Source organism: Anas platyrhynchos, chromosome 33 (genome assembly GCF_047663525.1).
Source record: "Anas platyrhynchos isolate ZD024472 breed Pekin duck chromosome 33, IASCAAS_PekinDuck_T2T, whole genome shotgun sequence".
In the NCBI taxonomy this organism is placed as follows: Eukaryota; Metazoa; Chordata; class Aves; order Anseriformes; family Anatidae; genus Anas; species Anas platyrhynchos.
In genome coordinates, this window is record NC_092618.1 from 185,919 (window position 1) to 213,527 (window position 27,609).

The 27,609-nt window shown below is 44.4% G+C and overlaps 2 protein-coding genes across 5 annotated transcripts; one reads left to right on the forward strand and one right to left on the reverse strand.

The window, feature by feature from the left end:
* Positions 1 to 288: 288 nt before the first annotated feature.
* LOC140000384 (ATPase family AAA domain-containing protein 2-like) lies at positions 289 to 16,691 on the reverse strand. Its single transcript, XM_072030228.1, has 15 exons — positions 16,450 to 16,691; positions 13,226 to 13,368; positions 11,406 to 11,452; positions 10,259 to 10,412; positions 9,357 to 9,435; positions 7,765 to 7,837; positions 5,493 to 5,603; positions 4,947 to 5,052; positions 4,020 to 4,142; positions 3,689 to 3,791; positions 3,353 to 3,468; positions 2,230 to 2,404; positions 1,771 to 1,859; positions 1,278 to 1,437; positions 289 to 425 (listed from the first exon to the last, which is right to left on the reverse strand). The coding sequence occupies exons 1-15, from the start codon at positions 16,573 to 16,575 to the stop codon at positions 300 to 302; spliced, it is 1,731 nt and encodes a 576-aa protein (XP_071886329.1). The 5' UTR covers positions 16,576 to 16,691; the 3' UTR covers positions 289 to 299.
* A 135-nt stretch (positions 16,692 to 16,826) lies between these two features.
* On the forward strand, positions 16,827 to 27,352 carry LOC140000385 (protein N-terminal glutamine amidohydrolase-like). 4 transcript variants are annotated; one of them, XM_072030231.1, is made up of 6 exons: positions 16,827 to 17,048; positions 17,236 to 17,335; positions 18,095 to 18,145; positions 19,354 to 19,502; positions 19,848 to 19,972; positions 26,809 to 27,352. In XM_072030231.1, the coding sequence occupies exons 1-6, from the start codon at positions 16,972 to 16,974 to the stop codon at positions 26,859 to 26,861; spliced, it is 555 nt and encodes a 184-aa protein (XP_071886332.1). In that variant the 5' UTR covers positions 16,827 to 16,971; the 3' UTR covers positions 26,862 to 27,352. The 4 variants fall into 4 exon arrangements, with proteins under 4 accessions (XP_071886332.1, XP_071886330.1, XP_071886333.1 ...); XM_072030229.1 differs by lacking the exon at positions 26,809 to 27,352 and adding an exon at positions 24,930 to 25,231; XM_072030232.1 differs by lacking the exon at positions 26,809 to 27,352 and adding an exon at positions 23,458 to 24,923.
* The last annotated feature ends 257 nt before the right edge of the window (positions 27,353 to 27,609 follow it).

Sequence of the window (27,609 nt, forward strand, 5' to 3'; positions counted from 1 at the left end):
AACAGGGAATTCAAAGTGCTACCGCTCTGCAGGGAAGTTTCATGTTGCTCACTGCCTGATATCCTGCGCTTATGCAGCTGAAGCAGACTCCTCATCAAAAACTATACTCTTGAGGAAGATGCCCCAGAACCATTTAACGTTCTCAGACAACAAGAGGAACGACAACAAAGAGTAAATAGATGAAAGCATCTAACTCTGATCGCTATGAAGGCGTGCCAGCTGCCTCGTTGACTAGTTGTGCAGCAAGGCACAAGAGCTTGGGTACTGCCTGGTACAAGCTAAGGTTCTTTACAACTTGCTCACAAGCAAGAATCCATTTTGGTTTCAGTCTTAACAAGGCATTTCTCAGCTAGTTCATCAAGCAACATGTCCGGTGGCTTAGGGGTCCAGTCACGAGTATGAATCTTGAAAATTTCTTTTCTAGCCTGGAAGTAAAATCATTGCATTTTAGCTTGTCTCAAGTTTTCCTTAAAAATACCAACAAGAAACAAACAAAAAAAAAAAAAAAAAAAAAAAACAGTCCTCCCTCAAAACCCCTCACCTATTAATACGCTTTTCTTACTTGCTCAACTTTCAAGTATTTTACAGTTATTTAATATACACTCTGCATTGTCAACCAGGAAATTGAATATTTCTTATTTGTTACACTGGACTTTTTTCTAGGAACCTACAGTGAAAGAAAAGGCATTTATAGCTTCAATAACAAGTTTCCAAACTATGAGACCTAAGGACCCAGAGGAAAATACTGCAATGAAAAATTTATCCAGAAACTTTTCTTTGTTGTCCAAAAAAACTTCTCTAAAATTTAACAAGCTTTCATTGTGACAGTCTCATTACTTCATCACATTTGCTTTTCAGGCAGTAGATTCACAGAAAGCACTGCTGGCACAATGTTTCAAATTGCTACAATTACTATAAAGAAGAAAATAATTATGACTCAAACTACTACCACTGATCCGGGGCACAATCAAATGCACACACGTCCCCTATTCATTCAGAAGTGAAGGATTGAGACCAAAAACACAACTTCATGATGAAAGCGCCCAAGTGGACTAAATAATTAAGCAAACAGGTGCAACTTTGGGAATGAAAGGTTTGATTATAGAACTAACTACTTGGTGGTATCATCTTGACCATATATATTCAGTACCAGATTTGCCCTCCATGGAACAACGCAGTGTCTCCACATATCACTCTCTTGTTCAAGTTGTCAATTTTTTTTTCCTATAAAGTTGGACTTTGCCATGGTAGCACTAATGTTGAATTTCAGTTCTCACCTCTTTATTTGGCAAGTTGAAGAGGAACTCTCTGTCAAAGCGTCCTGGTCTTCGTAAAGCAGGATCTATAGAATCCAGTCTGTTGGTAGCTCCAATTACCACGATCTCCCCTCTGTTAACTATGCCGTCCAGAAGCGTCAGAAGAGTTGAAACAATGGAACTAATAGAAAAATATAATTTTTACTTACTGGTTCAGTAAATTTTGTCACATTCCACATGACTTTCTTCCATGAGTAGTCAAAAAGGACAAGCTTTAAGGACAAGACTCATTTTAAGACATAAACAATAGGTAAGTTAACACAGACCACATGCTGATATCAGGCTTAGTAAATTGGTTTCAACTATCGTTTAGAAGCACCTGTTTTGGCATTGAGTTACAAGTTTTCAGGATAAATTAACGTGTTCACAGTAAATTAAACAGGTCATCATCCTTTTTTTTTTTTTCATTCCCCAGAGATCAAGCAGATTTTATGTAGGTGCAAAACTGTAATACCTATGAATGTGGTCTTGTTTACTGGAGCGCACAGGAGCGAGACCATCTATCTCGTCAAAGAAAATAATTGAAGGTCGCATCTGATAGGCCTAGCACAAAAACACAGAGTAAAACACCATTATTTAAAGGAAAAATGCACAGAAACATCATGGTTGGAATGTCATCTAAACTAGATTTTTCACTTCAGCCTCTGGGACATCTACCGATAGAGCTACTGGAGTATCTGGCATGTCTAACAGAAGACAGCAGTCTGTGTCAACCCACTGTATCCGGGTGACAGGAAGCAAATCGTTCCAGTAGTTCCTACAGCTGACATTCACAGCAGAAACACTGGCATTTCCATTTCAGTGGGAAAAAAAAATAACAAAATACAAAAAAAGCAAGTTCTACTTAAAAACGTTGACCACAGAAAATAATGGTTTCAACTCTGACAGAACACACTGTGCATTTCAACCTTACCTGTTCAAATAACACACGAAGTTGGCGTTCTGATTCCCCCACGTATTTTCTCATGCAGTCCGAAGCACCTCTCATAAAAAATGGTATTTTTCTGTCACTTCGGCTATATTCATTGGCAAGTGCACGAGCAACTAGTGTTTTCCCTGTTCCTGGGGGGCCATAAAATAGACAGCCTCTGCAATAAAAAAAGATCCAGATAGGAAAAAAAAACATCATGATGAGTACCTCCTACAACCATCATCTCTAGAACAAGCGTCTTTCCTAACCAAAACACATCACGTACAGGACAGCAGTAATAGCTGAAGTGTGGGTAGAGTCAGAACAGATAGAAGTTCTGCATTTTTACAACGTTTCACAAGAAAATTCATTTTTTTCACCCAAAGAAATGAATAAGGGGGTAACTCAAGTGTATAAAACCTTCAAAAGAGAGCATACTGTCCCAGAAGGACACTTCCAAAACTGCTGACAAACAGTTTGATTACAGCAAACCAGAGCCAAACAGGCAAACTTCAGCACAGAATCTGAGAATGGGCTGAATGGTGAATCACCACTTCATTCTTCAGTGATAAACTGCATATTCTTGCTTTCACAATATGCAGAATCTGATAGTAAAGCATTTAATGCTCCTCTCAAAAGCATTAAGTTACTGGGTTTGGTCTCTCAGACCATCTATTGCTGATGGCACGTGAGGAAGCCTAAAGCCGGAAGGAAAAGCGATGCCTTAGCACTCAGAGGGAAAAAAAAAAAGAAAACAAAAGTAGGCAGGAAAAACAATTGGGCTTCCAGGCAACATATTACAATTGACTTCCACTAGATAATCCCTTCTTGCTTACAAACTAATCAAGCTGACTTGTACATAAAACTGAGAACAAAACCACTCCAACCCAACTAACCCAACTTTTTAAAGACACCAGACGGTAAAACTTAAAATTTTAAGACGTTGCTTATATTTTTAACCTACAAATATTCTGGATTCTATCCATTTTTAAGAAACCACTTTTTGCTACTACTAAAACAAACGTTCACCGCTGCCAAAATGTTGAAGCATGGAAGCATATTGATACCTTAACTGAACTTTCTCCTGAAAACAGCTGACTTACGATTTATCACTTTAATGAGTTACCTTGGGGACTGAATATTGAACCGCTGAAAAACTTCTGGATACAGGAGGGGAAAAATCACCATCTCTTTCAAAGCTGCGATGTGTTCGGAAAGACCACCCACGTTCTCAAATCCAATCTAAAGAGAAATTCAACACAACAGAGTCTGTATGTTAAAGAAAGCAGCAACCTAGATCAAGGTTTCATCAGAAATTATCTCACCACAACGGAAACATTCTGGGCAATTTTTGAAGTTGCTTTAGAGAAAACCATCAACAAAGGTAGTTGTAGATGGCACACTGAGATCTTTCATAATCCCTGGAAACACTCGCTGACACGATGATTAGTTTAAGACTTACCGCACTATCTATTTGCATTGCATCTCCCTGACTTCCTCCAACTTTCTTTTGATCCCTCTGAACTCTCTTTAGGTCCTGTTTCTGAAGTTTCACTCGAAAAGTCCTGATTTGAATTAAGGAGAAGTTATAGGGCTTCTTTTTCTTTAAGATGCAACTCGAAGATTTTTGTTTTTCATAAGAATGCCAAGCAAATGTAGAAAACATTAATTAATATATAGAAGACCTAATTAATTGACATAAACTCACACAGTTAAATTTAGATAAACTTAAACATGGCTAAATATCCATTTGAAGGAGATTCATCCCTCCCCTGTTCTCTAATGACAGCAACCTTCTTGGAGATGTGCTCTCGCTGTCCTCACTGCTCTCACCACTCTCCTCCGTATCACATGTGCTAAGCAAGGGAGATGAGCAAGAGGGTGTAGAATCACTGATGTCATCTGCATGTCTCCGTCTGCAAGCCAGCATATAAACCAGAAAGTTAAAAAGAAAATAGAGCAGATACTAAGTAACACCAAAAGTTAAGGGAATTCTATCTCAAAATTTACTCTGAGATCTATTTTCCAGTCCATTGTACTCCTTAGCAATCTGATTTCAAAGGCCATGACATGATTTTCCTCGTGACAACTGTCTGCTTTCAAGAATGCTCAACAAAATATCTGGCAATCAACAGCATTCTCTACGCACTAACTGCTTACAGAATCCAAAAAGCCTTTATCATTACTAAGGCAATTTATGACTTCATTTAGATCTTTTATTGTTTAAGGTTAACTTCATACAGAAACATTAGTTGATTCCAAACAGAAACTAGAGTCAGTATTTGAGTGATAACTTTTTTTTTTTTTTTAATCCAACAAAACTTCCATAAAGCCTCTCCCTCTAAATCGAATAAAATTATTTTTGGTTTTAAGAAAATAATTTGTATCCTTCAAGATTAAATAGTCTGACTAAGATTTTTAAGGGGGGATTCTGGCTTCAGTTCCAGAACCAAAGAATTTCAGTTACAGAAACTCAGACACTACCTCCATAATCATCTTATCAGCGACCCACAAATATTGGATTTAAAAAAGAAACCAACTTAAAAGTACCCACCTCCTCCCCTCCAAATGTTTTTCCTCTCTATCCTCAGACTACCAAAGTACCGATCATAAACTTACTCTGTAATTACCACTAAACTGAAAACCCTTTGAAGCATTATGCAGTAAGGAGACTGACAGCTCTACGGATAAGTTAGAGCTATCACTAGCCATACACCAACCTGGCACGTCTTCTATATTTTTGTGACCCAGCATTTTCAAGTGACTCTTTCTGTCTGACAGAACAGGGCTGGCCCGAGTTAGTCCTCTCTCGATCTCTTTGTCTTACTGAAAGGAAAGAATTTAGAATAATGATACAGATACATTTAAGAGAGGAGGATATCAAAAGATAAAGAAAATGCCACGTGTTTCACTCATCCCTAATTCCAGAAGAATTTTTAACTGTTTTTGCTTTTCATCAGTGCATGGTACAAGCGGAAAACTACGCCCTTTTTAAAGGTGAACTGAAAATCACAAGAGCAAGACTATTAAGTGTGATTAATTACTGTTATATCAAGGATGCATAGCACTAAGTACGCCAAACAGCAAAGAAATACAACGGGCACAGGACACACGTGTCTGATAAAAACAGCGAAGTTCATGTGCAGAATGAAGGTACAGAACTGAAACAGAACTGTGTGCGCAAACACATGTATTTGCATTCAAAAATTTTATCTCACTTATGTGCAAGAAATAAGGTTTTAAGAGAAACTGTGCGTTCAACCTACTTTCCATAGGAGCTTGGTAGCGGTCAACAGGTTTCCTCCATCGAAGGTTGTAACGCCTTGGAACATCTTCACCGTCATTTTCTTTGTTCTCACTTCCTCTTGATGTTTGTACTGTACCACAAAATGACACCGAATCGTTAAGTACTTTTGCAAATTATATGAAATCCAAAATGCATTACACAGATGCCTGTAAGTTTTATTATTATCATTATTTTAATGACACAGTGGATCCTGCAAAACCTTAAGATGAATTTATGCAAGTCACGTTTCAGAAATCACAAATCCTAGCAGATGAGCATGCATCTAGACGTTGTTCTGTCCTCTCTGAAACTGCTGATGGACTTGTCGTCAGCCTCAGTGTTTAACAACAGGCAAAATTCTGTCATATTGCTTAGCTAAGATGCAGATCTTCTGAAAACAGCTATTTCAGAAAGTCACTTCTTAGTTTGAGAAAGTGTTTAATGGAAAGGGTTTTAATAATCTGTAGTGCTAAGACTAAGCATAGTAATCTAAGTCCAAGTCTAGCTCTGCCACAAATTCTGTGAGCAATAATGGGCCAGACACAGGCTTGAAGCTCACCAATGAGAAAACAATGCCAAATGCACATAAGCTTAGGCCCTTAGCTTCTGTCAAGTAACCTGAAGTTGTTTCATGAAAGATGGTAAAAAACACAAAAAACAGAGTGCAATTATCTACTGGGTTCTGGTGAATATCCTCTCACGTTAACAGCAGGACACCGAGGAAGGAACGTACATACTCCGTTCACCTACCTGTTTGCCAAAAGGACTTATCTTTTTTTCTTGGAAAGCACCGCCCTCTTTGGTTTTTATTTTTTAACCCCAAAGGTTGCATTGCTTTCTGAATGCAAGGTAGGTGCCATGGGGTATACAGACAGCACACGGAAAACTGAGCGATCAGTAAATGAGTTTGCGATCACTACCATCTCCAGTCCTTGGTGTTCCAACACTTCTATCACAAAAGCATGAATTTCTCTGCTTTATTGCTCCACTAATCCTTTCCTTTGTTCCAATAACTTCCTTTGTAACAACACTGACACTTTCCTCACTCTTCTCTGGCGTATTTTTCATTATAAAAGTATATTCTAGCTCTTTCCTGATTTAAAATTGTAGTTTGCATTTTGATCATCAATTAATTGCTCCGGGCTCATTTCCCATTCAACGTGCTATTTAAAATTCCTCTCTACAAGTCTCTACTGCACAGCTCCCTGAAACCCACACACTTTAACCAAGCTTCTCCCTCTAGACTGGCCCCCGCCTTGTATTCAAGCTACTCTTATTCAGACTTTGAGCTAATGTTTTCCTAACTAAACCTCCAAAGGAGTCAACTCTGCTTCTCCCTTACTAGTCCATGGCCCAGCCATTCTTCCTCCGAAGAACTTCCCTCGGGTTCCCACCTGCCACTGTGCATCTCTCTGCTCCTCTGGGCCTCTGAAGGGAGGAGCAAAGTATTTTCTGGGGCTCAGCCTCCTGTCACTGTCTCTCTGAGCTCCTTTGCAGGTGTGCAGGTGAGCTCTATCACATAATCTAACTTGTCAGCTCATCTACTGCAACACCCTTTTTGGTCCTTAAGTACAGTCTTGCCCTGTTCTGATCTGTTTAGAAAGCTCCTACGAGGATGATCTAATTTACTGCCTTAATCACAACTAACGTTCTTCTTAAAAACTGTAAGTTTTCCCATCACTTCCAAGTTAATACGGCCTTTCGTGGCTTAACCTCATTCCACAAGTCACTGAGTACCCAGATGACAGCTCCTAATTACAGGCCCTGACAGCAGCTTACGGTGACTGCCTCCTAAACACAGAAATGCACAACGCTATCCTCCCTCCTGCTGAGCTTCACGCTTGGGAGGAGCTTTTCATAAACATCTGGCAGCCTATCTACCTTGCTTCCTGAAAATTCTTGCTGTGCTGCTCAAAACCATGAAAACTGTCACGCTCCTGCTGTAGCGGTATCACCGTTTCGCATGCTGAGTAATAGTAATGCTGTCCATTTCTTTCCATTCCCACCTGTCTACAACCATCTGTTGCCTTTTATCTGGTAAGCAGTTTGGAAAAGCGCTGTTGTTTTTGGTGGTTTTTTTTCACCTGTTCTGAGCTCACTACAGTACAGCCCTAGAGCTCATACTAAGGCTTGTGAAGTCAATAGCAACACAGAATTTTTACAGAAGACAAACACCCAGTAGATTAGCTTCTTTCAATTGTTTAAGGCTTTTGGTTAGAACAGAGTAAAGAAAACTTAAAACCAGAACTCACCAACCTCATCTGGACTGCCAGGTCCAGTTCTTTCAAAGTCTGACTTCACACAGGTGAAGATATCAAGGTTCTCCTAATTCCAAGCAGCAAGAAAGATCGGTCACAAACGTGCAGAAAAACAGACGTGCATACACGTACATCCACTGACAGACACGTCTGTCTGTTGATGCTTACACAGTAACATTATCGAGGCACCCCGTATACACACAAAAAATAAATTATTGCACAAGAGGAGAGAATGGGAATATGATTGCGTGCACCCACAATCAGTAACAAGAATTTCTGCTCTAAACCAGGGCTCAGTACATGCAGTGGTTAAATACTTGCCCAGATACACAACTGAGTGCATTAGTTAATCAGAGGTTAATAACCTACAGCGTGACAGAACCAGGGAAAAAGAACTACCTTTCTAGCAGACATACCAAAAGAAATCATACAGGCGTGTGAGAGATGCTAATAAAAAGTACTGTGGACAATTCTGGATTCATTTCACAGCCCTGGGCAACCAGCTCTAGGTGTCCCTGCTTGAGCAGGGGAGGGTTGGACCAAGTGACCTCCAGAGGCCCCTTCTAACCTCAACCATTCTGTGATTTGAGAGAAAAAAAAGGGAATTCAGAGCTAAACTAAAAGCTGTGAAAGTAGGTTATCGGGAAGTTTTAAAATGATGTGCCTATCATTCAAAAGAACAGTAATTTAATAAAATAGTTGAATTTAATAGAGCAAAACCAAGACAGAGGAAGTATGATTGCTGCATACAACTTTAACAGGGGTTCCTCTAGAGACAGGGGTTTATTTAAGCTCTCAGGGAAGGCCAGCACACAAACAAATATACATAAAGTAGCCATCAGTTCATTCAGCTGGAAATTTGAAAGGCTTCAAGTTCCTGAAAACTCTGGGAGCAGTTTGCAGCCAAGGAAGAATTCTAAAATGCAAGTTAGGTCAATTAAAGAAAACAGCTCCATTTGCCTGTAACAGATGACTAAAGCTACATGATACTGGAGATTCTTTGTGAGCTCTCAGGAAAAAAAAATGTTAACAGGAATCAAAATTCGAGTGAGTGACCAACACAGGAAGCTATGCACTGCCTTTTGTTAAGCTTTCCAAGTAAGTGCGTTCCTGAGCATGACGAGAGATATGATTTAGGAGTTAAGGATAAAAAGCTGAACAGCTTAAACTGCCAAGCTGATGGAAAGCACCAGTCTTTTTGCATATTCAGTCCCCCAGGCAGAGCTTTTAGTAACATTTGGAGTAAAAACCCAAGTCCGAAACAGCTGTTTGTAAACAGCGTCCATTCAAAAAGCAGAAGGCAATTCAGAAACTGGAGTGGAAGACATGCATTTCAGCATCTCCCCGTTATCCCACATCTTCTGCAGAAGATGCTTCCTCCACTCTTAAAAGACATCTGGAGCACAACCGTATCAGTAAGACATGAAGATATAACCAGAGAGCAAGACCAAATGGTAGTTTAGACCACACTATTCTTTGGAAGGAAGTTATTTCAGTTCAATTAAAATTACAACTAAGTTACTTCCCTACGTGAAATACTCTACAAAAATGGCAAACTGACGGAGTATTTGCTCTGTCATTTGTACCTCAACATCTTCCCAACATCTTTGGCATCTACGCATCTGCTCCATTTCATCCATTTTTTGTAGCACAACTTCCGCAGTACTAAGATACAAAGTTGACATGTAAGAGCAAAGTTAGGCATGTATGAAAAAATAAAACAGCACACACAATCAATAAGAGATTTTAATGTAGTACGCACAAAGCAAAAGTCATTGACACTTAGCCAAGATTTTAGACATTACCAAAACATTAGGTCAAATCTTTAGTTTTGATAGAGATTTAAGAACAAGCTTTTGAGGATTTGCAAACATACGCTGTTTTCAGGTTTATTCTCCTCTCTTACTGAGCACATTTAAAATATATATATATTTAAATGCAGGAGGAAAATAAGAATTCTGACATCCTAGTAAGATGTTATAAAAAAATTATGTCAACTTTTAATCCTACTTAAGTTGCTCTGCACAGTAGCATTAAGCCATTTTTTGTTAACCAAGGAAAGGCTGTTTGTTCTTCTCTACATGGGAATCTAAGTTTTGTGTTGTAGAAAATGATGAAATGAAAGGAAAGCAAATTCTGAAGCAGAAAACAATTTTGGCTTCAGAAACAGAAATCAACCATGGACAGAAATGCAGAATCGCTAGGACTACTTTGCTTTGACTGTATCAAACCGTCCTCAGTTTCTTAACCAAGCATTACATTCACTTTTGTGAGTATGGAACAAAAAGTTCATTAAAAATGACGGCACTTCTGATGCTAAGAAAACTGCCAAATGGGGAAAACTCAACGAATTGAACTCTCAATGCCAGGAGCAGCCATACCTCTTTGCTGTCAAAAAAAAGAGCAAGTCAAGGCCAACATCATGCCATAGTGCAAAGGCTTGCTAAGAAAGATCATTTTAAGAGGTCTGCAAGAAAAGATGACTTACTTTGTTATAAGTTTGTCAAATAGAACGGACGAGTTAGTAGTAGAGTACCGACTGCGTCGGACTCTACAGCTGCGGCGCAGCTCCAAGTCCCTGTTTTCTCCATGGACTCGTCTCACAGTTTTTGCACCAGCTCTACTCCTCAATGTTCTGGTGACTGAAACGCAGAAAAAGTATTTTGAAACAGTCAAGATGGGATTCTCCTTATTTCACCGTTGCTCTTGTAAAATGTAAACAGACAAACAAAAAAGGCACCCTGAAGTGGATTGATTTTTCTTTAAATTTCAGATCAGAAGTTGTTGACACAACCACTGCATTCCACTTATTTATCGCTCTGCACGTTTAAACTGTCTACTTAAAACTGTGACCTGTAGAGAAATTTTTAAAGAGACTGAAAGCTAGCCAGACAAAAACAAACGTGCAACTTTTGTTCCATGCAGGAGGGAAATTTACTCCAGTTATTTCTGTCTTGGAAAAGTGAGAACAATCTACACCTTTCTCTAAGGTGTTTTCACTCCATTCATGTCAAACTGTATCTAACAGTGCTCAAAAAAAAACACTATTACATTGCAAGCCTCTTCCTAAGAGGTGTATGTTTTATTACTCCGTTTATGCATGCAGCACTTTCATTTCCTGCATTATGGACAGCTCAAGGAGGTAAGAATCGTTTCAAGAGAAACACCCAAACACCAGATAACTCAAACTCGTGCTTTTTAGAAAAAAGCCTGCCCATTGTTTACCGTACAGCACCCTTTGGCACAGGTTTGTTGCTTGCACTGTCATTAAAAGAGCCAAGAGGACAAGGGGAAGGGAAGAGCTACACCACTGTGGTGGTAGGATCACAGCTAAGGTTTAGTTTTGTGGTTGCCAACTATAAAACTAAGTTTAAACTTACCAAGTATCAATTTACTTTGCACAATTAGAACAGTTTGCTTTGTGCCTACGAAGCTGCAATTCACACTGCTCCCTCCCCAAGGAATTCATAAAATCTCCTATTTGCACCTACCTCTCTTCACAGAAAAGTCACTGATGAGTGAATTCAGCTGACTACAGAAGGCTTTGGGGCCAAATGAAAGCGATGGAGTGACCAAGTGCCATCCTCTTCAGTAACCAGCATAAATCGGTATCCCGGGGAGTTACAGCCACTTACCTGTGTTGTATTCTTTTTTTTGTTCCAATTTCGGCTTTCTCGACTGCCTACATTAAGAAAGAGGACAGGGGAGAGAAGGGAGAAGAGACTTTTTGTATTAGACCCATCAAGGATGGGAAATTTCACCACGTTTACAAGCCAGTGCTCCATGGTATACAAAGAGAAGCCTGTAGGCCTCACGGAGGATCCAGATCCCAAGTCTGTTGTGTACCAGATACATGCGGTTCTGTATGTACCCACATTTCCTAGCTTGCTCATGTTGAATTCTCAAAATTATGAGCAATAGCACCCAAGTGGAAAAGATACATGTCCTGGTTTCAGTTAGGACAGTTAGTTCTCCTAGTAGCGGGTAGGTTGCTATGTTTTGGCTTAGGATGTGTGAAAGGATGTTTAGAAGAGTGCTGATACCACCCCAATGTTTCAATTGCTGCAGAGCAGTACTTACAACAAGCCAAGGACCTTTTGGTGTCTCACTGTCCTACTAGCAATCAGAATTGGCACACAGCAACAGCTGCGAGGGGACAGATTCAGGATGGCCGACCCCAACTGGCCAAAGAATTCTATGCACACAGAAATCACACACACAATTTCTAGGTTGGAAGAGACCTCAAGATCATCGAGTCCAACCTCTGACCTAACGCTAACAGTCCCCACTAAACCATATCCCTCAGCTCTACATCTAAACGTCTTTTAAAGACTTCCAGGGATGGTGACTCCACCACTTCCCTGGGCAGCCTGTTCCAGTGTCTAACAACCCTTTCGGTAAAGAAGTTCTTCCTAAGATCCAACCTCAAACTCCCCTGTCGCAACTTAAGCCCATTCCTCCTCATCCTGTCACCCGGCACGTGGGAGAACAGGCCAACCCCCACCTCGCTACAGCCTCCTTTAAGGTGTCCGTAAAGAGCAATAAGGTCGCCCCTGAGCCTCCTCTTCTCCAGGCTGAACAAGCCCAGCTCCTTCAGCCGCTCCTCATAGGACTTGTTCTCCAGGCCCCTCACCAGCTTCGTCGCCCTTCTCTGGACCTGCTCAAGCACCTCGATGTCCTTCTTGGAGCGAGGGGCCCAAAACTGAACACAGTACTCGAGGTGCGGCCTCACCAGAGCCGAGTACAGGGGGACGATCACCTCCCTAGCCCTGCTGGCCACACTGTTTCTGATACAAGCCAGGATGCCGTTGGCCTTCTTGGCCACCTGAGCACACTGCTGCCTCATATTCAGCCGACTGTCCACCATCACTCCCAGGTCCTTCTCTGCCTGGCAGCTCTCCAACCACTCATCTCCCAGCCTGTAGCTCTGCCTTATGGCAACATGCTGCACCATGGATAGGGCGGGGCAGCCGGGCTGCTAGGGGTTACGCTGGGCACTGGTCAGCGGGTAGCGAGCAACCGCATTGTACATCACTTGTTTTGTACATATTACTATTAGCAGTACTATTATCATCATCATTATCATTATTATTTTCCTGTCTTAATAAACTGTCTTTATCTCAACTCGCAGGCTTCACTTTCCCGTTTCTCTCCCCCATCCCAGAGAGGGAGGTGAGAGGGTTGGAGAAGGGCTGTGTGGTGTTTAGCTGCCGGCCGCGTTAAACCACAACACCACCTCAAAGGGGTTGGGGAAAAAAACATATGTTTTTGTAGAAAAGACTTTCACTGAGAAGAGGGATTCTAGCTTTAAGGTGCTGGTACACCATCAGCATGCTCATAGGCCTTTGCTGATTTTAGCCGGAGGTTTATCAGGCCACAACTCACTGCACATGCTTTCTCTCTTGCTTTTCAATCTACAAATCGAACAGAGATTGAACATATAGAAATACAGTACCTTGAAAAGCGTCTTCTGTTGACAGTTCCCCTCAGTATCGCCATACTTTCTTCAAAGCTGGAGACCGAACACCGCAGCATGCTTTTTCTCATTGATCTTAAGCGGTGTCCGTTGAAACATTCACTACTGGTAGAAGAATAATCCTAGGGAAAGAAGGAAATAAGAATATATTTATGTGAACCACGTAGATTCAGATAAAGAAATTCTTCCTCACGCAAGTTTAATTAACCCTCCTGACTTGGTAGTGGGGCAACTAATGGCAGGCAGACACTGAAACGCTGCTGTGCGTTGCTGTGCTGTGAAAAACCTGGAGAGAAAAAAAAAAAAAAAAAGCTTTCAAAACTAAAGCTTCCCTCTCCCCACCATTTTCTTGTGGATAACTTAAGCTTAATATCCTTGGCAAAAAGATATTGCAGCAAAACCTTTCACATAAACTTAGTGTTTCGTGAAAAACAACAACAAAAAACTTTAAATTCAATTGGAATTTTTTTCAATAAATTCAATTGGAATTTAAATTCAAAACTTTAAATTCAATTGAATTTAAATTAAAAAAAATAAACTAATTAAATTAAAAAAAATTAAATTCAATTGACTGTTCAGAGGAACAGTCAAGCTTGACATTATACATCCTAGAATTAAAATCTAGTTCGAGTTTTTCTCCCATCTCCAGACCTTGCTAAAGATGCTTATTAGGAGCTCTGTCAAAAAAAAGTGTAAGGCTTGTTATATCAAAGCTTTGAACCCTTCTTACTGCCCTTGACCTTCTTCACATTGCTGCTCCTACAAGGGTGAGTACTATCATTTTTAGTACGGGAGGGAAGCTGTGATATCCTTGAGTGGGGGGTCGTTCTGTTTACAAAATGAAGTTCCAGCAAGAGTACATCAAATGAAATTTCACTCGAAAGTCAGAAAATAGACAAGATTCTTCTGCTTCCTGGCACTAACTTTACTAAGAGCTTAGCTAGCGTTTGCTCAAGGTAACAGCAAAGGCATGAAGAAGTTAGAGGAGGGCACTGGTAAGGGCACGTGGGAGAATGCTTTTCTTCCTCCTGTTCTCCGTGCTGAGAGAAAGGGGCCTCACGAGATGCTTGCCCTAGCACAAGTTTGAATCCAGGCATCTGAAACAACTCTTGAAGACGTTTTTTATTCCCCAGACCCAGCAGAGATGAAACAAGACCTAAAGCTTGATGAGACCAGCCTGGTCTGCCACAGTGATGTTTAATGTTTTTCCTCCGGGAGGCTTAAGAAAGGAAAGAGTGGAATAACTCAGGAGACCTCTGTACACATAGTTATGCATTTATTTGATGACTTCTCTGCAACAAGCACAGTGCCGTGTACTCGTGTTATTCTTTATCAGCTCTTCTTTTATCTTCACCTTGTCTCAAACAAGGGCACAGCCGGGAACAATGGACCAGGAACCCTGACCATCCTCTGGCTCCTACAAAAGCATCCCAAGTCAGTGAGACAGCAGACACTGAGAAGCACTACGTTACCTGCAGCAGGCTGCCAGCAGGGCAGAACTGGCTCGTATCAGTCATACAAGGCTGAAAAAACGCACTCAAGAAGTGAAATTCAGCAGAAGCAAGTGGCTAAACCAGAGCAAGGAAACTGCAGGAAGGAATTTTGTAGTAGTTTGAAAGTTATTTTCCTCCTACTATGGGAAGTGATCAACAATTGCTTCTAAGAAGTTAGCTGTTGGGTGTCTCTAAGGAAGCAAGCAGATGCTCCAGTGCCAGCCAAACAGATAAGTGTGTTTAGGCTAGGAGCTCTGGCGTCAAGTCCCTACGCAGATGACTCAGGAAGGCTCAGCAGAGAAAAGGGCCACTTCCCACTTTCCCCAAACAAAAAGGGAACTCTGGAGCACACGGGTGTCAAGTACAGGTCACAACAAAACGACCTTGTTCGGCCTGAGGAATCACAGCGGGGTTGTAAAGCTGCAGACAAACAGCCTCCAGAGGGACAGCCGCCGCTTACGGTCTGCCACAGGACTCCTTGGGACTGGAAACTTGGGAGAAGACGAAGCCATCAGACTCCGGTTTACCTGAGACTTTCTGCTGCATGCTCCTTAATCTAGATGGATGAAATACGCCGAATAACTGAAGGTAAATGGCTTGCTGGTATCGGGAAAACTGCAAAAGCTGCTATTGCCGAGTCTTTGCGCACCAGAAAGTCAGGAAAGAGACATTAGGATGTGAACAAGCAGCTAGGAGCAGGATCGCCATCTCTGTCATCTAGGGCACTTCTACATGTCTCTGCTATATGAGTGCTCCAGCAAAGGCTGGCGGTCCTACAAACGAAACAGGAGTGACTCTGTGCCTCGAAGCATGGGAAAGTTCTGCAAAGAGGTGAAAAAACACAAAGAAAGAAACCAAACCAAACACACCTTACAACCTGTTTCATGAGAAGGATTCTGCTTTCGCTTCAGTGAAAACTTTACATTTAACTTCCTCATTCCTGCTCCCACAAGGAAAGCGGGCCAGCTGTTTGCCCTGCCTGACTTTGCACAGCCTTCCCTCACGTGCCACGGGCAGCTCAAGTCCTTGCAGGCTTTGACAACCGCTTCTCATGCACACTGCAACGGCAAAGTGGAGATACTGAAGCAGCCTCCAGCGCCTGCTTGCAAAGAGACGACACCCCAAGGGCTGCTTCCTGCTTAGTTCAGTAGACTTGAAATGAGAAGGGGGAAGAGAAAGAGCAAAACAAAACCCCAGCCTGAACCCAAACAGCTGAGAACGCTGAGCTCGGCGGCACGGAGAGCTGAAAGCATCGCTCGGAGGCGGGGCTCGCCCTGAGAGCTGGGAGGTGCTTTGAGGTGGTTCTGCTCTGCCTTTGGGAAGAGCAGAGCTTGAGCTCTAGCTAGCTGTGTGTACAGCAGCCAATTCCTTCAGGTGATGCTGAGCGGGGATGGGAGCAGCAAGACGGAGCTGGAAATGGTGTGGATGAAATACCAGACACACGAATCGTCCCTAAGAGCAAATTCGGGCTTTCCCTAACACCATCAACCCCTTAAGGGAAGTCGTAACCACATTACACCCCCTAACTAACGGTTTTTTTACTTCAGCACTAATTAACTCTGATTTTTAGCCTTGCTCTCCGAGCCCCCTCAGCACCCCCCGCGTGCACCTGCCCGCGGGGCCGCCTGAGGGGGTGGGGGGCTGGTGAACGAACCCCCCCCCAAAGCTCCCCGCCCGGGCTCGCTCGGAGGGAACCCCGCGGGAACTCACGGCCGGGGCTGCTCTCTGCCTGCTCGTCCTCCTGCCGCCGGGCTGCAGCGAGAGGAACTCGGAGCTCGAGTCCATGGCAGCCAGGGACCGCCGGCGGCTGCCGGCGCTGCGCCTCAGCACCACCATGGCGGCGCCGCAGGGACTCCCGGAGGCGCGGCGCCCACTGAGGCGGCCCCGCGGCCCGCTGCGGATCCCTCCGCCTCACACGGAGCCCTCTATCCCCCTCCTCCCCCCTTTCTTCCCTCCTCGGCGCGGCTCCCTCTTCCGGCCCTCACTGAGGGCCGGCCCTCGCCCGCTCTTTTAAATTTTTTTTTTTTTTTTTGGAAGTATTTTTTAAATCTTTGCCGGCGGAGGGTTACAGGCGGCAGGCGCAGCACCGTTTGAGCCTTTTGGCGGGCGGGAAGCGGCGCGTGCCGCCCCCTCAGGCGGGCGCCGCCTCCTCACGGGCTCCGCGCCCGCCCTCAGGCGGCTCCCTCAGGAGCCCGGCCCCGTTCCCCAGCACGGGAAGTCTGCCCCCGGAGCATGGCGGAGCTGGATGAGGACCGGTACCGGCCGGCGGTGCCTCCCCGAGCCGCCTGCGCCTACACCGGCTGCTACTGGTAAGGGAGGCGCCTGAAAATGGCGGCCGGCGCCTGACTGGAGGCTGGCGGCACGCTGAGGGGGGGAGTTGAAAACGGAGCTAAAAACCCCGCAGGGAAACCTTCCCGGCCCGGTTTGGGTTGCTGGAAGTGAAGGTGAAAAGGGGATTGAAAAGAAAACGGTGCCGTCGACGGTTGTGTTTTGCAGTGAGGAAAACGTGTGGAAGCTGTGCGACTACATCAGGAGTCGGGGGGAGCGCCCTGTGGAGGAGTTCTACGCGGTTTTCATCTCCAACGAGAGGAGGATGGTGAGTGGGTGAGTTGTGCGCTCCGTGGGGGTGGTAAACCACAGGCGGGGGGAGGTGGGAGGCGCTTTAACTACCCCAGGCCTTTTAAGTACAGCCTGCGGTAGGTGAGTCTTGGCCCCAGGCCCCCCTGCAGCAGCTGAGAGGCACGCAGGCAGCAGCACCTGGGAGCATGAAGAATTTCATTTGTTTCTGGCCTCCAGACCCCACGCAGTATTTGCTCAAGACATCAAGGCAACACCAGAACCTGAGAAACAGTAAAAGGAAACAGCTCGACCTGCTGCACCAGAAGAGAGCCCTGCTCTCTCCTCTGGAAGCCCCAAGGATAAGGATACCCTCAGGGGAACAAAAGGTTCATGGCATTCTTTCCAAGCTTAAAAGAAGTTGCCCTAAAACAACAGATGAATCTTAATTAAAGGTTAAAGGTTGGGCTAGATGATCTTAAAGGTCTCTTCCAACCTGAATGTTTCTATGAATGTCCTTACCTGACACGCTTGGATTGTGGGAAGAAGGAATCACGGTGCCCCTAAGGGCTGTGGGATGATTTTTCCCTGTCATCCATCAAGTTAGGGGGAATATTACATTATATGGTCCAGAATAGCGTCCAGTTTAATGTTTCTGAAAGATAAAAACTGGAGCAAGCTTTCTGACAGCAGCACTGACACAAGCTGATGAAATGCAGAGTTTAGCAAAGAACTTACCCAAGCCGAAACTAATCTCTGTAAGTCAGGAGTGGTTTATGCCAAATTGCTTAACTTTCAGGTCCCGCTCTGGAAACAGAAGTCAGGGCATGGAGATGAGCCTGTTGTCTGGGTAAGGCCCTCTGTTCTTTCTTTGTCAGTATTTAAGTGCGTGCCTCTGCAGCTGAGGTCTGCAGGATCAGATGTGGGTAGTGTTAGATACCTCTGCTGGAATGAATTTAGGTTTATGTCCCCCCTGAGCATCAGGAAGCACTCTGTATGTGCCAGAGGTCCCTTCCGACCTCAGCCGTCCTGTAGTTCTGTATTAGTATTTATTATTCTTCTACAGCAGCCTAAATGCAACCCTTTTATTGTTCACAGGGAAATAGCAGTGAGATGGCCCATAAAACCACCAGGTGACAAAGCTTAGTTAGCATCGGTAAGAGTGCACAACAGTTCTGTGAAAATTACTGTCTGGTTTTGTTGGGGCCCGCCAGCTTTGTAGGATGTTAAATAGATGTCTTGTAACAAGCTGACGGGTGAAAATATCCATATAGGTCTGACATGGGATGGAAAAACGTGAGCAATACATGTCTTCAGGTGCCAGCTTGTATGTAAGCTCTTCCAGAGTTTTTGGCGTGTCGTTTAATGTAATGTAGTTCAGTAGTTGCCACTACAGAATTCCTTTTAAAGATGTGTAGTTATGGTTATACTGTATGGGAGGGAAAAAATCAATTTTGCGTGGCAATTTGTTTCAGAAATTCTGTTTTTTAAAAAAAAAAATCTGTGAATTTCTGAAATTCTGTCCTTACAGAATCATTTTCTGGAAAATTATCAGTGTGTTTATATTGTACAAAAGGCTTGGCTTAAAAAGAGGTCCAAGTGTTATCGGGATGATCTGAGAAGGAATAGGAGTTAACAACAAGTATCTTCAATTTACTTTTTGGAAAACTGCAATGAATGTAAGTAACTAACACTGAAAATAGTAACTGGAGTTTCTCCAGCCCCCTGCCATACCCGTGTTTCCTACATGTTAAGGAATCAAAGATGTGGTATGAGGACTAGCGTACTCTTCAGGTTAGCTGCCCAGGCTGATATCAAAGAAGGCTACAAGTAACGGGGAGAATAGCAAGGCTTACCAAAAGGCACGAGGGCTGAGGCAGGCATTAGGAAACCTCTCTCCTGGTGCTGGAACATCACAGGCGTGATACCCGAGCATCAGAAAGCAGTCTCTAAAGAAGAGAAGCTGTAGCCTCAGCTTCCAGGAGGCTTTTTTTCTACTCCCTGTGCCGGTTTCTGGTTAACAACTGTTTAACTCCTGACAATTACCGTTCTTCCCAGGACTACCACGTTATCCTACTTCATGTTTCCAGTGGGGAGCAGAACTTCATTTATGATCTTGACACAGTGCTGCCATTCCCCTGTCCTTTTGACGTGTACAGCACGGAGGCCTTCAGGCTGGATGACAGCCTTCATCCTGAATTTCACAGGTGAGGACAAAAAAAAAAAGATGAAGAGCATGAATTTTATTTCATGAAGTCCAAGTTGAAGTTGTCTCTGTGGATATATACTGATAGAAGTCTTCTGTTATACTCCAAGAAACTCAATGCACTGCATTATTTTTCTAAAGCTCTTTAATTGCTGTTGTTTAATCATCAAAAGCCCTTCCTTGCTGATGTTTATTCTTAACAGCCCAGCAGCTTAGCCCAGTGTTTCTGAGTGGAGTATTTAACTAAGCTAAGGCTCCCTGGGAGGAAGAAAGGGCTCTTCTCCAGAGTGGCTAATGCAGCGTTATGTACATATATCTCTTGATACAATTGTGCATTGTTGTTTAGGAAAATCCGGATGATACGAGCAGATCTGTACCTGGAGACGTTTGCTTCGGACAGATCTCACATGAAAGATGCAGATGGGAAATGGCAGAAACCTCCTCCCTCGTACCCCTGCATTGAAACAGCAGGTGAGCTGGCAGGACTCCTTTTTCCTTTTAACAGAGTTGAATGATTCAGTCAGAGGTGGGTGCAATAAAAAAATGTGCTTTTGGACATGTGCTTTGGAAGCGTATCCAGCCAGCACAGTGTATGGGGACAAAATGGGGCTCTGCAGTGCTTGCCTTTTCCGAACATGTAAAGTGTAGCGTGCTTCCTGGCAGCTGCCACTGCTGTTATCAAACACGAACTGCTGGTCTTCAGAAACTGAGCAGAGAGTAAGAGGTATGAAATGTTGCAGTGGGGAGTTGAAACAGAGGCCAAGCAACCTGCCTAGGGTTGGAAAGGGAATTTTTAACACGGTGATTACCCCACTTTTTTTTATCACACGGCATTTCAGCTTACTCGAACCACGTGTTTGCCAAGCTGGCTAATGTTTGCCATGTGCTTATTCTCTCCTTTTCTTCCCAGATGGAGAGAAGTGTGGTGAAGTTTTGTTTTGGTGGAGTTTGTTGATGCTGTGCACGTTTGGTTTTGCTGCTTTTTTAATAATACAATGCTACCATATATTTCTGTTAGAGAAGGTGGGGTCAAAGGAACATGTCTTGTGTCTAGAGCCGAGTTTATTGTGGTTTTAAGCTACAGGCAAGTTAATTCACAGTTTTTGTGTTGCTTTCTAAGAAAGTTTGGCGTTTCACTTGGGTATAAATGAGTTACGAGTGGGGGCGGGAGCACAGGTACAGCCTTGTGAAGCATTTTTAGAAATTCCAGGCTATGAAACACCTGTCTCAGCCAGCCTCCAGGTCATCCTTGGGATGTTGGTAGGTAGCTAAAGATGCAGAGACTTTGATTGCTGCCGTACTTCATTCCTTAGCCTGTACCTTGCCAGGCTGGGAGGAGCATCCCCAGGTCATCCAGTCCAGACCCTGCTCAAAGCCGGTGCAATTAGACTGAGGGGCTTTAAGACTCTGTCTGGTCTAGCCTGGAACAACTCCAGGGACGGCCATTGCACCACCTCTCTGGGCACAGTGTTCCAATATTTGATCCCAGGCATGAATTCAATACAATTCCAGTATGCAACCAGAGTTTCCTGTGTTCCCACTCGAGTGCTTTGCTTCTTGTCCTGTTGCCAGCCACCTGGAAGGCTCTGAGTGCACCTGTGGTGATGTGCTCTTGTCTGGGCAGTCACCTGGGTGTTGCAGGGGACAGTGACTGCTTACCCTGCGCCCACCCAAGGTGGAGGATCGCTGGCTGGGTAGCTCTGGGATTGGGGTCAGAACAGGAGGAGACTCTGTCAGGTCTAGGACATCTCGTTCACACTGCCTTTTGCTCAGTGCAAGTTTCTCAGGCTTTGGTTTTGTTTTTCCTTTCCTCACCTGAGGCACCTCGTAATGGTGTGTGCTTCAATGTATGCACAGTCTTATCAGGCATAAAGCACCTGATTTCAAACTTGATAGGAAGCCAGGTGGCTGACCTTTGGTTAGTGTAAAACAGCCTGGGACATTGATGTTCATCCACGCCAAATGCCTTTATGGATAATTGCTTCCTCCCCACTTAGAGTACTCTCTTTTCCATGCTAATTTGTGTTTGTGGAAGATTAAATTGCTCGCTGCTGGTGTTAGAGGTGACTGTAATTTAACAGGTGGCGGAATTGATCACGTATATGGCTTTAGTGCCAATTTATTTGTGAGATCAGAGCATTACATTACTCCTTGAGGTTATATTGCTGTCATTTAGAGAAGCCAGAGTCATAAGCTCTTGAGAAGATGACTACAAAAGCTTATCAGTTACAAGGACTCATATTACATCTATTTGGTCTGTCTTTGATGCTAAACAAATGCTTGAAGACTGAAAAAAATAGCATAAATACATATTTTTTTTAATGTATATGAGCATTGTACTGTTAAAAAGAAATGAGCTTGTGAACTTAGGGTATTTAAAGAAAATCAGCGCTCTGGTGCTGCTGCGTCTTAAAGGATGTTAGTTACACTCAACACACCCTGCTTCTCTTATCCAGTGGGGTTTTAAAGCTTTTAGTAAACTTAAAAAGATGGGAGGTTTTGTTCTTGATACTGAAATATTGCCTCTTCAGGGCAGAGCAGCTGCTGAGCCCAAATAGAGCACTTTGGGCAAGGAAATTCTGTAGCATTTAAGTCAAATGTAGGCCAAATAGGGTAATGTAAATACCCACTGTGGTGCTGGGACAAGGCACTGGGACCAGTGATGCCTTTTTATGAAGTTTACCAGGAAGTGTTAAAGGACTGTGAAATTCCTGTTGGAATTCAACCAATAAACTATCAGGAACCAGTGAAGCATTTTTTTTTCCTAATACTAACTCAAAAGGAATAATTCTTGTGTTGGAATAAGTCTTGTGTTGGCAGTGCTCTGGCCTCTGTTCCTCTGCTGCGGGTGCTCATCCTGCTTTTTTAAATAAAACTAAACAAGATCTGTTTTGAGGTGTGGATTCACCATTCTGGAGCTGGCTAGCCCAGCCTGGGGTTTTCTTTGAAGTCTTCCTCCTACAAATGAATGAGGTTTGATTCTGCATGGTTTAAGTCCCGATGAGATCAGCCCTCCTTGCTGCAAGCCTGTGTAAAATCCAGCTTGCACCCTGCAGTTACTCAGGTCTTACTGCTTCGATACAACTGGTAGCACCAGCTCCTAACGCTGAAAAGCCTCGCTTTGATTTTCAGTTCTCCCCAGGTGTTTGGCAGCACACAGGCAGAATGGATGTGTAAAGGCTTTTTGTTCTTTTTATTACTACTGAAATCCCTAGAAGCCATGAATTCTGGGGGTTTATTTCTGAAGAATGCAGATAGGGCAGCTGAGGAACTGTGTGGGTGCCGTGTGTGATGTGTTTCTGTAAAGGGGCAGCTGCTAGACAGGGCAGGCAGGTGGCTGCAGTTCCCTTCTGTACCTTCTCCACAAGGTAATGGCAGGATCCTAGCGGAAGGAAAGAAGGACTGATACAGATCTAAGCAGCTCATGCGTGCTATAACCTGATTCCCATTTGAAAATAAAACTGTTGTGAGAAACACCTCAAATAATTTTCTTCAGACAGGATCTTCTGTGAAGTTATTTTATTTGCGAGTGCAATGGCATGCGGCCTGTCAATCAGGAGCGCATTTCAGTAAACAAACCATAACCTTTTATTCCCTATTACCCGATGCCTGATCACCTCCCCTGTTTCCTCACTGAATCCTCTCTGGATTTATTCTTCATTCCCCCTCAGCCACTAGATGCCCTAAATATTTGGCTTCTCTTTTTCTATGAATTTTAATTTATTTTCCAATCCTTTCAAGCCCTGTTTTCCCAGAAATTCAAATAGCTTGTTAGTGCCTTCCTTCACAGCTGCTTTCTCCTGTCCTAACAATAACAGATCATCCACATATTGTTACAGCAACACCCTCTTTGGAGGTTGGAATTACTCCAAAAACTCCTGTTGGCAGATGCCACAGGTATCGTGGCTGTTAGGCTGTGCACTATCAGATGGCGTTTTTGTTTTGTCCCTGCTCAGGGCAAAAGTGTCAGACTTGATCAAAAAAGAAATGAAAACGTGCACGGATCTCGGAATGCACCAGGTGGGTCTCACGGACTGTAAACAAAGTGAGTTTGGGCAAAGAGGAAGCCTTAGCTCTGTGCGTGCCCAAATGCAGACTAGTGTAACACCTACAGCATCAGAGGAGGACTGTGAGCGTGTTGTAAATCTTAAAAATAAACAGGAGATTTTTCATTATTATTTTTTGCCACTTTTTATCTGCTTCAGAAAAAGGCTTTTGTGGTGGTCTGTTTTTGCGGAGCTGTTGGCTAAAGCTGTAAGGTCTCACATAAGTGCACAGCCTTTAGATGTGACACGTGAATAACAAGGATGACAAAGGGGGACTTCTGTCTCCTGAACCAAAGGAGATGGGAGAGCACTACAGGCAGTTACATGGCTCTCATACTGCTTTAGTGCCACCTACTGACTGGTCTTTAGACCATCTGCTCTTCGCGGGACGGTGAAGCTTGTTTCTTCTTCTTGCTTGCCTGTTACAACAGGTTTTGCTCTCATTAAACTCCTGATGCACTGTGTTATGCCCTGCCACCACCCTCCTGACTGTCAGAGACTGTTTCCCTTCCTACAGACAGTGTGACAGCAGCTCCCAAGTTGCTAACAGCAGCTGCTTTGGTTGTGACTCTGCTGGAACAATCCCCCTTGGGCTTCTTCACCATTCGCAGAACATTTTAATTAAATTATTCTTCTGCTATGCTCAGTGCACATAAAGCAGGGACTTGTTTATCTTTCAGATCTTAAACTACACGAGTAATCACATTAATTGTAAAATAAAAGCATCTGAGAGGAAAAGACAAGCTGGGGACTGGAAAACAAGCTTACCAGGCTACCTGCATGCTGGAACTGTTATCCTCTGCTGGTTGTTCTGGAGTTCCAACAGAAAATTGCTGGGCTTGTGCTATTTTAAATCCCCACGTAGTCGAGTAGAAAGTGGCCTTGTGCTGGCACTTGTGGCAGCAGTGGGACTGTGGTTGAGAGAGTTTTTGATGTTCAGTACCCAAAGGGGCTGACAAGGAAAAGGTCAAGTTAGGGGCCAGACCTTGCAGGTGCTGAGAGCTGGGGCTCAGAAAATCCCAAAGCTGTGCTGCGGTGTAGATATGGTGCAAACAAGAGGGCTGCAGGGGCTGCGTGTTGGCTGGGACTGCTGGGTATGGGATTCCCAAACGTTGTCTTCCCTTCCTCGCTTACACTATCTGTAATGGTGAGCCTAATTACACAGGCTTTTTGCAGCTGGAACAAATTCCATTTCTATGGAATTTGGTTCTGGTGGCTCTGTATGGTCTGCAGAGCTGTTGGACTGCTGCTCAGCAAGCGTGCTGTGAGCTGCTCTGAGTTATACTTTCAAACGGTTTTTCTTGGGATTTTCATGGTAGCTGTATGTGCTACAGAAGCTGAATCGGGAACTCTGACATTTCACTTCTCTGCTCTTGTTTTAGATTCCAAGATGAACTTGGATGATTTCATCAGTATGAATCCCAAAGTGGGCTGGGGCTCAGTGCTGCCCTTATCGGACTTTGTGCGCCAGTTTGGCAGACAGACTCATCTCAGCTGCTCCGTGAAAGCACAGTGAAGTAAAGAAGCTCTTTCTGCTGCAGGTTGCAGGTGGTTTGATTTGTTTTGCTGCTCTTACATTGTATTTATGAATGGTTTACATTTCTTTATATGGAATAAGCGTTTGGGCAAATACAGTACCCAGGGTACACTGAACTGAATAAAGTCTTTTATTTTTATTACAAAAGAGTCAACTTCTTTTTTTTTAATAAATCAGATCAGAGGTTGACATCCCACCATAAACGTGTTGCTCTGTTGTAAACAGAGGCCACCCTTGCAGCTCCCCCCACTACCAAAACCTCGCCACATAAACCCAGCACCTGGGTGTCACTCAGCAGAGCCATTGAGCTGTAGAACATCAGGTTGTCATCCCTCCAGACATGAGTTTGCTCCTTGATTAAACTACTGAGCTACCATCCTGAGCTGGTTCCTGGTGGCTGAAATCCATGGCACGCTCCCTTTAGTGAGACTCAGATAAGAGAATTTGCCACGTTTGGTCTAATTTCAGGATCAAGGCTGTTAAGGAGAACAGAGACAACCATTATTCAGAATGTAGAAGTTAAAAATCAGCATGAAGAAACGTTCCTTTTTCTCTTTACTCACTCTTTAGCTTGTCCTTTCCCACAGAGAAGTCCTGACTTTCTGTAGTCCATTCCTATTACAGTATTTATGTGCTGAGAGTCCCCGTGCGGTGGCTTTTTGGACTCGGTCACCCCTGAATTAGGCATTGAACAAACAGAAAAAAGTTCCTCACAGTCCCACTCTCTCCTGGCTTCTCTGTGCTGGTGGTCACTGGAAATTCTCCAGTAACCCAACACTACAACGTTTGCTACTGAAAATGTTAGGGCAAGGCCCTGACAGCCTGACATCCACGCTGGGGTCACCCTGTCCCACGGGTCGGTCCTCTCACTTCCACCAAACTATGGATGCAGTGAGCTGGGATGGGACAGAAGACCCATGTCTGTCCTGCCTCTTTCTCCTCTGCTGCTTCCTTTTTGTTAAGAATATCATTTATTCAATTCAACCTCTTTTACGTGCCTGTTTGGGACCTTAGGGGAAAAAAAAAAGCTCTATTTTTCTGACACACATTTTCTCGGTTGGTGCATTTCTGCAGGCCCGTCTCGTGGAAATAAAATTTTTCAGTTGGCCAGCAGAGAGAGCAGTCAGCACGCAGCAAGCGTGCGGCCAGCTCCCTGCTGGCACGGTGTGCCAGGAGCTGTTACAGCTCAAAACAAATCATCCCACAGCGGCGCAGAGGTGATCTGTGTCTCACAGGGTTGGGGCACCGGGTTTCGTGTTGCCCTTGTCAGCCTGAGCCCCTGAGGGCATCGAGGAGCGTGCCAAGGCCTTCAAACCAAGCCTTTGGATCGAACCAGCGTTTGTAATTCCTACTGAAATGGGTGCGTGGCACTTGAGGATGTCAAACTAATCGATATATGGGTTTTGGGGGCTAAATTTAGGCACCCGGGAGGCTGCAATCCGATCTGCACCATTAAGTAGAGCAGCTGGGAGGCACCGGGCTGCACTCGTATGAATCAGATTCCAGGATCAGAGCCCGGGTCGGAACATTTTGGCCTGTGGGGCCCTTCCCTGCTCGCCCGCTCGGCGTCATCCAGCCAGGACCTCATGCGTGCTGTGAAACCATCTGCTGTGAAAACGGTCAGCTCTAGGGTCTGCTTTTCCCTTGTTAGGATGAATTGGGCCGAATTTCCCCGTTTTACGGTGCCGTGAGGTTGTTTTCTCCTTTTCCCCTTGCCTTTCCAGCAAACGCGGGTGGTGGGTTGAAGGACACTGCAAGGAGCAGGCAGGAGGTGTGAAAACCCCGCCGGGTCATTGCCGTAGCCCCCAGCAGCTGAGCACCTGCCTCCACCTTTTGTGGGGTTGCCCTCTTAGGGCACTTAGGATTCGCAGGCTCGGGGAATCTCAACGTGAAACCCATCTCCACGTCCGCCTGCGGTAATTTCCTGCTCAGAAATTGGAGGGAGCAAGCGCCGGTGATTTTCTTCTCCCTCCTGGCTTCCCCCGTGCTGGCCCAGCCGAGGTCAAGGTGAATGAGGCATACCCGGGGAGTGTCCGGAGGCATCCGCGCAGCTTTGCTCAGCAGCTGCCTGCGCCCTTGCCCCTGGAGCTCGGCGAAGATCTGAGCGAAGCTTTTTTGTCATCATGGTGTCAGCAGAGGAGCACTTGCTGGAAGGGCAGCCTCTCAAAGCACAGCTGCAGCAGCGGTTCTGGAAAATCTCCCCGGTTTGACCTAAGATAAACAAATATGGCAGCTGAAGCATCCTCAATGTTTCCTTATTCTTACAGTAGGAAATACCTTGGATGCTGAGGGCGGCTAAAACAAATCTTGCCTACTTATCTAAGGCCTCTGGCAAGTCCCTGAGTTTCTGGGGGAGCTAAGCCGCTTCCCATGCGGGAGGCACACAGAGCTCGGGTTCGTGCCGCCGAAAATCAGCACACAAAGGACCTGAGCTGTGGACCGGTGCTCGCCAGGCCCGAGGGAGGTGGCATTGCTGGGTGTGATGAGCAGGGTGTTTCCAGCAGGCCAGATTCCTGACATTACAT

Excerpts from the sequence above, each read along its gene's own strand:
- LOC140000384 (XM_072030228.1), bottom strand. The coding sequence starts at position 16,575 with ATGGTGGTGCTGAGGCGCAGCGCCGGCAGCCGCCGGCGGTCCCTGGCT. Across the intron at positions 11,453-13,225 it reads AACAGAAGACGCTTTTCAAG|GCAGTCGAGAAAGCCGAAAT; the intron begins GTACTGTATTTC and ends TTCTTAATGTAG. Across the intron at positions 7,838-9,356 it reads GATGTTGGGAAGATGTTGAG|GAGAACCTTGATATCTTCAC; the intron begins GTACAAATGACA and ends GCTTGGAATTAG.
- LOC140000385 (XM_072030229.1), top strand. The coding sequence starts at position 16,972 with ATGGCGGAGCTGGATGAGGACCGGTACCGGCCGGCGGTGCCTCCCCGA. Across the intron at positions 17,336-18,094 it reads TCTCCAACGAGAGGAGGATG|GTCCCGCTCTGGAAACAGAA; the intron begins GTGAGTGGGTGA and ends CTTAACTTTCAG. Across the intron at positions 19,973-24,929 it reads CCCCTGCATTGAAACAGCAG|ATTCCAAGATGAACTTGGAT; the intron begins GTGAGCTGGCAG and ends CTCTTGTTTTAG.